General features: G+C 30.6%; 1 protein-coding gene across 2 annotated transcripts; it reads left to right on the top strand.

The window, feature by feature from the left end:
• Nucleotides 1–354: 354 nt before the first annotated feature.
• On the top strand, nt 355–2,960 carry LOC107820167 (WAT1-related protein At1g43650-like). 2 transcript variants are annotated; one of them, XM_016646396.2, is made up of 7 exons: nt 355–844; nt 953–1,015; nt 1,229–1,345; nt 1,435–1,669; nt 2,023–2,146; nt 2,266–2,417; nt 2,610–2,960. In XM_016646396.2, exons 1-7 carry the CDS (start codon nt 636–638, stop codon nt 2,661–2,663), a joined length of 954 nt encoding a protein of 317 aa, XP_016501882.2. In that variant the 5' UTR covers nt 355–635; the 3' UTR covers nt 2,664–2,960. The 2 variants fall into 2 exon arrangements, with proteins under 2 accessions (XP_016501882.2, XP_016501881.2); XM_016646395.2 differs by having other exon boundaries at nt 379–844; nt 2,023–2,181.
• The last annotated feature ends 6,908 nt before the right edge of the window (nt 2,961–9,868 follow it).

Below are 9,868 nucleotides of genomic sequence, written 5' to 3'. Positions count from 1 at the left end.
GCAATATTTGTGCAGCAAAATTATAAGTTTATAACACATATTTCTAATCCTTATTGCATATATGATAAAGGGAATAATACCAAGTTATGATAGAAATTAGTGAGAAATAAGTGAAGCTTGAGTACATTTTTGAACCAAACGTACAATTAACTTAGCTTTTCTAAGAGATTGAGTAATTTTATGTCTTACGTTCTTCTGCAAAGACAGAAATTAAAGGTTCTCTGCAGTACTATACACAACAAAGTTAGAAACTTTAGTCATAAAAATGTTTATGGAAAATGTCCAACCATGAAAGCGAATCTATATATGTGAACCACACACTTCCTCAGTTCCTTGTACATTAAAGGAAGCCCTGATTGGGGGACAAATAAAAAGGATATTTAATAGCTAGTACGATCTTTGGTGTTGAAAATATATAAATAGGTTTTGAAAAGAAAGGTTCTTTTACACTATCAAGTTAGCTAGATTACCTGTTATATACGCAGCAGTAACTTATTTTGGATATTGCAAATCTTACTTTTTATGATGGATAACCTGTAGATAATTTTTTATTGATCTCTGATATTGTCTTTTGTTTTTACACCACTGTTCATAGTACTTAAACTTATACTATAAATATAGTATTAACAAGAGGTATGAACAAGCTGGAAATTAGGCAAAAAGCAATGGCTTTGAAGAGATATCAACCCTACTTGGCAATGATCTTCATACAGATATTATATGCAGGCATGGCTTTGTTCTCTAAAGCTTCCATCTCCAATGGCATGAATCCTTACGTGTTTGTGGTTTATCGACAAGCATTTGCAACTCTAGCCTTGGCTCCATTCGCGATTTTCCTCGAAAGGTCTTGCCTACTTAGCTATATATACTCACTTCAAATTTTCATCTTATGTTTATTTATATATATACTTGAATTTTACGCTAATATGTAGTTATGTTCTTTGACTCACAGTAACAAGACAACTTCCCTTTCATTCCTCTTACTGGTGAAGATATTCTTTATATCCTTACTTGGGTACGGATTCCTTTCCTTCTTGCATGTTGTACATGAGGCGAATCTACGTAACTTAGTCAATGGGGTTCAGAACGAGTGTAATCTTATTATATCTATACATTTTAAATATTGTTTTATATGGATACATAGTTCAATCAGAAAGCAATTGACTTTTTGTTGGGTCGTTTGCTGCCTATACTACTCCTTGGTGTGACAAGTTCTGTTGATTTTCAGGATTACTTTGAGCCTGGATCTATGCTATGTGTCAATAAGTTATATATCAGCAACATTTGCAGCTGCAGGCACTAACATGATCCCTGTTATCACTTTCATCTTAGCCATATGCTTTAGGTACTTCTCTAAATAATATTTAAGAGAAAATTTATGTGAAGGTGTCAAATATTAGTAATTAATTACCTTGTTTATTGATGATTTTAAAGGATGGAGAGCATCTGTTATAAGCAAAGCCATGGAATAGCTAAGATTATTGGTTCAGTTGTGTGTGTTGCTGGGGCTTTAATATATGCTTTTGTCAATGGACCTCCTCTCTATCCAGAAAGCCATAAACAAGTTCATTACCTAACTTCAAATGGCACCTCCAAAGGGGAATGGATTAAAGGTTCTCTCATCATGCTCTTAGCCAACACAATGTGGTCATTGTGGCTTATTTTGCAGGTGTATCCTACAATTTTCCAGACTATTTAACCGAGTTAGTTATCATGATTCAACATTACTAAGTTACTAATTAATATTTATTATAGAAATTTGTCTTCAATTTAACTTACCTCTATTATCTGATTGTGTGAATATTTTTTACACTATTAGTATATAAATTTTAAATTAAGTATGTTAACCGTCACATAGAAAGAAAAAAAAAATAAAGGGGGCAAACACTAGTAATATATGTGTGGCCCATATGCTAAAGGCTCATTGTAAAAAGTGTCATATTGCAACTTCTTATTCTTTAACGATTGCCGCATGCATGTATAGGAGATGGAGTAAAAGTATGCTTCAATTTGTTCAAACAGGGTCCAATTATGAAACAATATCCAGCAAAAATAAGGCTTACAACTCTTCAATGCCTCTTTAGCTGCATTCAATCAGCAATTTGGGCTATTTCAGTAAAGAGGGACATAGCAGCATGGAAATTAGGTTTCAATTTTAATCTTCTCTCTGTGGCTTACTGTGTAAGAATATTTCCATCTCTCAATTTTGATTTTTATTTTAAGTTTTCTAACTGAGTTATAATTAATTCTCTTGAAAATTGACAGGGTGTGTTGGTCGCTGGGCTCTCATATTGGCTAAGAGCTTGGGTGATAGAGATAAAAGGACCAGTTTTTACAGCTATGTTTACTCCATTATCTTTAATAGTAACAGCCGTCTTTTCATCTATCTTTTGGAAAGAAACTCCTCATTTGGGAAGGTTCATACTTCTTATTTTCCTTTTCACTCTAAAAAAAGAAAACATTATATTTTCTCTTTAAAAGTAAAAAATTACACTTAATTCACATTTCTGGGAAAAAGACAGCCTAAGATTTTAAATTTACCTCCTATAAGTAGCACTACTTTTTCAAGTGGATTACCTAATGGTTTGCCCCTCTGAAAAAATTGACAGTGTATGTGGAGCAATATTGCTAGTGATGGGACTTTATGGTGTTTTGTGGGGTAAACAAAAGGAAGCAGAATGTAATAAAAAGACAAGTGATCAATGCAAAGAGGAAATTAACAGCATATAATGCGTTAAACCAGCAGCAAGGAATGGGTGGAAAATGGTTACATTAAGATGATTACAGATATTGAAGTTTTCTTTTGTATTCTTTTCTCTCCGTTTCTATGAGTGGTTTGTTTGGTTTAATGTGAGTGGTTGGATGTAGTTTTGGTAGCAAGGTTTTTTGTTTTGGGAGGATTGCGTTTTGATTTTAAAATATATTACTAATAGTCTAATACATACACTGTTAGAAATTTATTATTGGTCAATAATATAATAGATTAAAACGAGATAATCACTTCTATTTACTACTATTCCACTAAACATATATATGCATAATTTTATGGAAGAAACTAAAGAAAATGAATAACAAAGTGTAAACAAAGAAAAGAGAAAAAGAAAAATATACATAATTGCTTAAACTAGAAATAGCCGATAAATATATAAATATGTATAAATCATGTACCATATGGATCTATGTATATAACTGTATATAATCAGTGTATAATGTATGCATACCGGCCAAAAAAAGTAAATAGCAAATTTAATTGGCTATTTATGTAAAAACGCCAAAAAAGAAAGAATTGATAAATGAAAAAGTTTTAGAACTCAAAATTTTGAAACCAATTTGATTTCTATTTGGGCCAGGAAACATTTGTCTTCTGACGAACAACCCAATTGTTCGTTAGAATTTTGAAACACGCTTGTTAGAATTTCTTGTATCATAGTGGTGGCAAGAATTTCGGATCAATTGGCATTATTGGCCATAAATTCTGGCCATCGCTATAATTGATTCACAAAAATTCTGGTATTCGTCATAATTGGCTACAAATTCTAACCGTCACCCTAATTGATTTGCAAAAATCCTAGCATTGTCATAATTAGCCATAAATTCTATCAATCGCCATAATTGATTTGTGAAAATCATGGCATATCGTCATAATGGGCCACAAAGTTCGACCATCACCATAATTACTGTGCAAAAATTTTAGTATCATATTTTTATTTAAAATTATTCTAAGTAGAGGGTCTACCGAAAATAACATTTTTGCCTTTTTGAAAGTAGATGTAAGGTCTGCATATATATTATCCTCCCCATACCTCATTTATGAGATTATACTTGGTTTGTTGTTGCTACTGTATTTTTCTTTAAAATTAATTTAAATCGACGTCAAATAACTCCAAATTTGATATACAATCTTTTAATATTAATTTTTAATTTTCAATTATTAGATTCAACTTAAACTTTCAAGAATTAAAAGACCCGCTTTGTATTCTTCTTCGATAAGCTTTTTTCAAGCTTAAACAAAAATCAGCAATGGTAATTTTTAATTTTCTCCAACCAAACCCATCTAAATCATTAAAGATAGATAATCTATGCCCAATGAAATATTATCCACCCAATTGATCAAATCCAAATAAGTAATGCGTCTTTAATTTTCTACACTGCATATTCTATTATATTTTAGTTTAAGCAGGAGAAGAAGAAGATGCAGAAGAAAGGAAGTTATAGAAGAAGAAGCTCGTCAAACTCCGCTTTCTAACGAGATTAATAAAAAACGAAAAGCGAGGTCTGGGTCTCATCGAACGAGAAGCTTGAAGATAGAGATCATGTTCGCACGAAATCATAAAGGTTTGAGGACCCGTTTGTCAAAGGAACGGGAAGGTCTTGCTTCCAGGATAGAGTTGTATGATGCAAGAGTATCACGTACAGTTCCTTTGAGAAGGTGCGATACCGCCACTTATCAGGCCCAACAAGAAATTCATAGAGTTGCATCCTTGCTCACCTGGCCTATGCATTCGCTCTCTAAAGAGAGAGAGAATTTGATGGTTGACTACAAAAAATTTAAAAAACATTATGGTATCAAAATATAAGTGGCGGTCCTAAATTTGTCTAATAACCGCAATTTAACCTATATTTCGTGCACATGCAAAAAAACGAAGAGAAATGAAGAAACTAGTGGAGATGAGGGGTTCATACCTTTTTTATTTTATTTTTTTAAGATTAAAACGTCTGAATCTGAATACGTATATGAATATGAAGATGTGAATTATATGAATATGAAGATCTGAATTAAGATTAAGACATCTGAATCTGAATACACATCTGAATATTAAAATTTATCTTTATTTTAAATTAATAAACATAAAATTTAAACAAAATACTAACTAATCTAATAGTGGTGGTTCTAGGTAGTAGCTAATGGTGATTAGTAGCGATAGCGACTATGATTAAGGATGGTGGTGGTGGATGGTTATAGTTAATAATGGTGGGTGGTGACTGTAGATATGATTGAAGAAGGTGATGGTGGGTGGTGGTAGTTTATAATGGTGGACAATTCTGGCTATGCTTATTGATGGTGATGGGGTTGTTAGTTGTGATAGTTGTGGTGGGTGAGTGTGTGGTTATGGTTGAGGATGTTAGTGATGGGGGTGGTAGGTGGTGGTAGTGGTGGCAGCTATGATTGAGGATGGTGGTGGCAGTGGTAGTAGTTGATAATGGTAGGCGGCGGTGGCCGTTAAAAATGAATGTGGATGATAGCATCTTAATAAAATTAAATCTCTGTTATATATCCTAATCATACAGACCTATTCAGACCCATTAAGTGGTTGTGAAGTAAGAAAAATAAACGCACTTAATGAGTAAGATCTAAATGGTTAAGATTCATACTTTAAAAACAAACGCACTTAACGTGTAAGATCTGAATGATTAAGATTCAGACCCCATTAAATGCAAACAGATAGGCCTCGTCCTTTTTTAAAAGGTGAGTCATAGGTGTAAATACTTTTTAACATGACTATTGCGGGTAAATTTTAAAAAGGTTACTTGTGGGGTGTTATTTTTCTTTTGCAATAGCCTTGGAGGGAAAAATATCAAAAATAAATTCAATTACTGTTTTAATATAAATTTCTGAATGGATCAAGGGCCGAATTGGTTGTATCCTATCTAACCCAATGTTAATCCTCATAAGTTGAGGGATTGGGCTAAACATGACTATCCAATTGGGTTGACCAACAAGCATATCGACATTATTTTAGAAAGTTTTACCTAGTTATACTATATTAGAAACCTATTTACTATATTTATTTAGGTTCCTTATTAATTACTTTATATATCTATATTTACTAGTTTTATACAAAATCATAAAAAAGAGAAAATGCAACATACCTTAAATATAGCATATCAATTACACATAATCCTCTTACATTTAAGATTCTCTTCCTTTTCCAAAGGATTACAAAAACATCTTCTCTCTTCCTTTAACAATTACCCAAATTTGTACTTACCCACCGTAAAAGTTCTCCCTTACCCGCTGATACCCAAAATCTTTCTAACCCAAAAATCTCGCTTACTCACTCCTCTTCCAAACCTTTTGATATCCGATTTTTCTCTTTCAATCATCTACTGTTATCCCCCCAAAATTGCAGATTCTTTCCTCTTCCGAAGCTTTTGATATCCGATTTCTCTCTTTCAATCATCCAAAATCTCTTTCTTTTTTATACAATACAGGAGAAATTCGAATTTTTGCTTTATAATCAATTTGTGGGTAAGTTGTGGATACAATACTAATACAATTATATTAAATTTTTAGTGTAGAGTTGTGATTGAAACTTGAGGAAGATGAAGATCAAAATTGTATCACAATTTTTTAGAAAATGTATCGCGATTGTATTATAATTGTATATGTATCATAATTTGTTGCAGAAATTGTATTACAAATGTATGATAATTATATATTCATTATATATTGTTACGAGCAGTTGTGAATTCGTGACGAATTTCACAATTTGTATCACAAATATGATAATTATATATTAATTTATTAGTATTGTATCAGGTATTATTTTGGATATTATTGTACCCGATACAAGTTAGATACAATTATGATATAAGTATGATACATTTATGTTTTAGGCATTGATGTATATGGTATAATTCAACTACAATTATGATACAGTTATCATACAATTTCTGAATATTTTTTAATAATATAAAGTTGTCAGCAATGGTGAAGAGAGAAGATGGAGATTCTGGACGTAGATTAAGGGATTTTGATTTTTTTTAAAAAGGAGAGAGAAGAGAAGAAGGGGAAAAAAAGGAAAAGATGTAATTGAATCTCTTAATTGAAGGCACTAATAATGGGGTGGGAGCCTTTTAAGAAGCAATATATATAAGTTGTAAGAAAAACCTAGATGCTTATTAAAAACTGCAAAACATAGAGAATATAGGTAAATAAGTTTCTAATATAGTATAGCTAGGTAAAAATCCCATTATTTTAAGGGTGAATGGCACAGTTACCCAAAAAAATAAAATAATTTATCCTTACCTACCCATTTATTTTTCTACCCATCAATCTAATTACATTTTCTAGCCATAGTAGTTTTTGTGGGGAATTTTCTCTTTTTTCTCCAATTCTTTTTTATTTCTATGCTTCTTTTCTTTTTTCCTTTTTTTCTTTCTTTTCTTCTTTTCTTTTTCCTCGTTTTCTTCTTATTTTTTTCTTTTTTTCTCTTTTATTCATTTATTTTTGCCCAAATCGTATTATTGCTATTTCTACCATAACTTATTTCACACTCAAATTTGACTCCTTCTTTATTTTTTATTTTTTTTTATTTCTTGTTCCTTTTCTAATTCCACGTGATTGACATGCAAACATTGATCTCATTCCCTACAAATATCAGTACACACTCTATCATTAGCAGTAACACAACCAGTTATGGAGCAAAACATAATCTACGGCCACCAAATCTCCATATTTACTAGTTAGAATAGAAATGATAATAAAATATTGAAAAATACAATAAAAGTATAAGTAGCAAAAAAGACTTCTAGAACCATATGATACCAATATGGAATACATGTATACCAACAGAGTATATGATTACTCTAGAATATTGCTACAACTATCTGCGACTATACTACTGTACCAAAACATTAAAGGATGCAATAAAAGTATGAGAAAATTACATGCTCGCATTGCAAGCTAAATATTCACAAAGAAACTTGCTCATTTCGTATACTAACATGGTATATAGTTGTATGGGGTCGTTCCAACAATTACTTATAACTATAAAAACTATTACATAATACACATAATCTATGTCGATCGACACAAAAAAAATTCCCAGCACTGCAAATCATGTTCATATAAATAATTCTAGAATAGAATTCACTTAAAAATGCAGCTAAAACAACCAAAAAATGTTCAAACTACCATATGATACCAATATGGCATATAACTATACCAACATGGTATATAATTTTACTGGTTAATTCCGATAACTATATGACTATACTACTATTATATAACACGCATGCATAAAGAGAAAAATAAAAAAAATAGTGTACCACATATTAATATAATAAAGTATTTCAAGATATTGTACTATATTACTATTATTAAAAGAAAATCAAATAGTGTACCAATTAAATACAGCTAATACAACTAAAAAAGGATTCAACTAACATATGATACCAATATAGTATATAGCTATACTAATAGGATATATAGTTGTACGGGGTCGTTCCATCAACTGCATATAACTATAAAAAACTATTACATAATACACAAAATCTATGTCCATAGGTACAAAAAAATTCAACACAGCAAAATATGATCATATAAATCATTTCATAATAGAATTCACTTAAAAATATAGCTAAAACAACCAAAAAATATTTCAATTACCATATGATACCAATATGACATATAATTATACCAATATAATATACAGTTCTACTAATTAATTCCAGGCAACTATATATGACTATACTACTATTACATAATACACATGCATAAAGAGAAAAAAAAATAGTGTACCACATATTAATATAATAATATATTTTAAGATATTGTACTATAATACTATTATATAAAACAAATGCATAAAAAAATAATTAAAATGATTACATATTACATATACATAAAGGAAAATTAAAAAGAATTCAAGATATTGTACTATTCTACTATTACTAAAGAAAAATCAAACAGCGTACCAATTAAATGTAGCTAATACAACCAAAAAAGGTTTCAGCTAACATATGATACTAGTATAATATATAGATATACCAACAGGGTATACAGTTGTACACAAAGAGTTTAAAAAAGATTTTTTTAATTCAATTATTAAAATAAAAATAATATCAGTTGCCACATAATCTAATTAACTCAATTTTGTGCGTCATCGATTATACTAAAATTTAGATATGTTATAGTAATATACTATATACCATTTTGAAATGGAGAATAAATTAATAAAAAATATTCAATGGACACATATATCCTATTATGAAATGAGAAAGATAGAAGAAAAACGTTTATTTATATTTGAGAAAACAATAAAAGAGAAAATAGGTTGGGACAATTAATGGGGTTTCACGTGATCCGGGATTAGAAAGGAAAGGATATTGAAAATACGTAGTTGGGTAAATGAGGTACATATTGTAAGACAAATTAGAATGGGCAATAACGGATAATTAAAATTGCTTGAATAGGCATTTAGAGTAGATTTCCCTTATTTTAACCAAAGCGCTGTTATAAATGATTAATTTCGGAAAACCTCACAAAGTAATACTTCAGTAAGCATCTTATTAGGATGTGCATTGGATTAATTTGGATTGGATAGTGTGTACCCTTGGTTGAATTACTTGTACTTTCCTTCCGCTGTCCTGCCCCCACACCAATAAAAGCAGTAATAATAGCCTTAACACTTGTGATGCTTAAAACCAACAATTTTTAGTTTTCTAAGATTTTTATCTGCTGATAATTCAATTCCCCTCTTGCCAAATTATTAAATAGATCAAAGGACTTAGACAAATACAATATCAGTACTTTTTGTATTTGATATCCATTTAAGCAGAATAACTTCGGTATAAGTCTTTTACGGTGGAATTGTTTTATCTCATTATACTTGGAAAGTGTTTCATGTTAGATTAGGATCGGTTTTTTGTTACAATGTACTTCTATCTCATTATTATCCTGAAAAAACGTGTTCGAGAAATCAATAAGCATACTTTTTTCTCTCTTAATGATACTTTCGTCGTACCAAATGGGGCGTTACTTTGGAATTTCTTAGGATAAGAACGAGTTAACTGATGGCCTTTTTGAATTAGGTTTAGCCATTTGAAGGGATCAAGTTGACTTTTGGTTCAAGTTTTGGTGCAA

The sequence above is a fragment of the Nicotiana tabacum genome, chromosome 12, assembly GCF_000715075.1.
Source record: "Nicotiana tabacum cultivar K326 chromosome 12, ASM71507v2, whole genome shotgun sequence".
In the NCBI taxonomy this organism is placed as follows: domain Eukaryota; kingdom Viridiplantae; phylum Streptophyta; class Magnoliopsida; order Solanales; family Solanaceae; genus Nicotiana; species Nicotiana tabacum.
Note: the sequence above shows the minus strand (reverse complement) of the source record. Positions and strands in the feature narration are given on the sequence as shown.

What these genes read in the sequence shown, in the direction of transcription:
- LOC107820167 (XM_016646395.2), top strand. Translation starts at nt 636, where the DNA reads ATGAACAAGCTGGAAATTAGGCAAAAAGCAATGGCTTTGAAGAGATAT. An exon ending in CATTGTGGCTTATTTTGCAG is followed by an intron (nt 1,670 to 2,022) that starts GTGTATCCTACA and finishes TTGTTCAAACAG; the next exon opens with GGTCCAATTATGAAACAATA. An exon ending in TTCTCTCTGTGGCTTACTGT is followed by an intron (nt 2,182 to 2,265) that starts GTAAGAATATTT and finishes GAAAATTGACAG; the next exon opens with GGTGTGTTGGTCGCTGGGCT.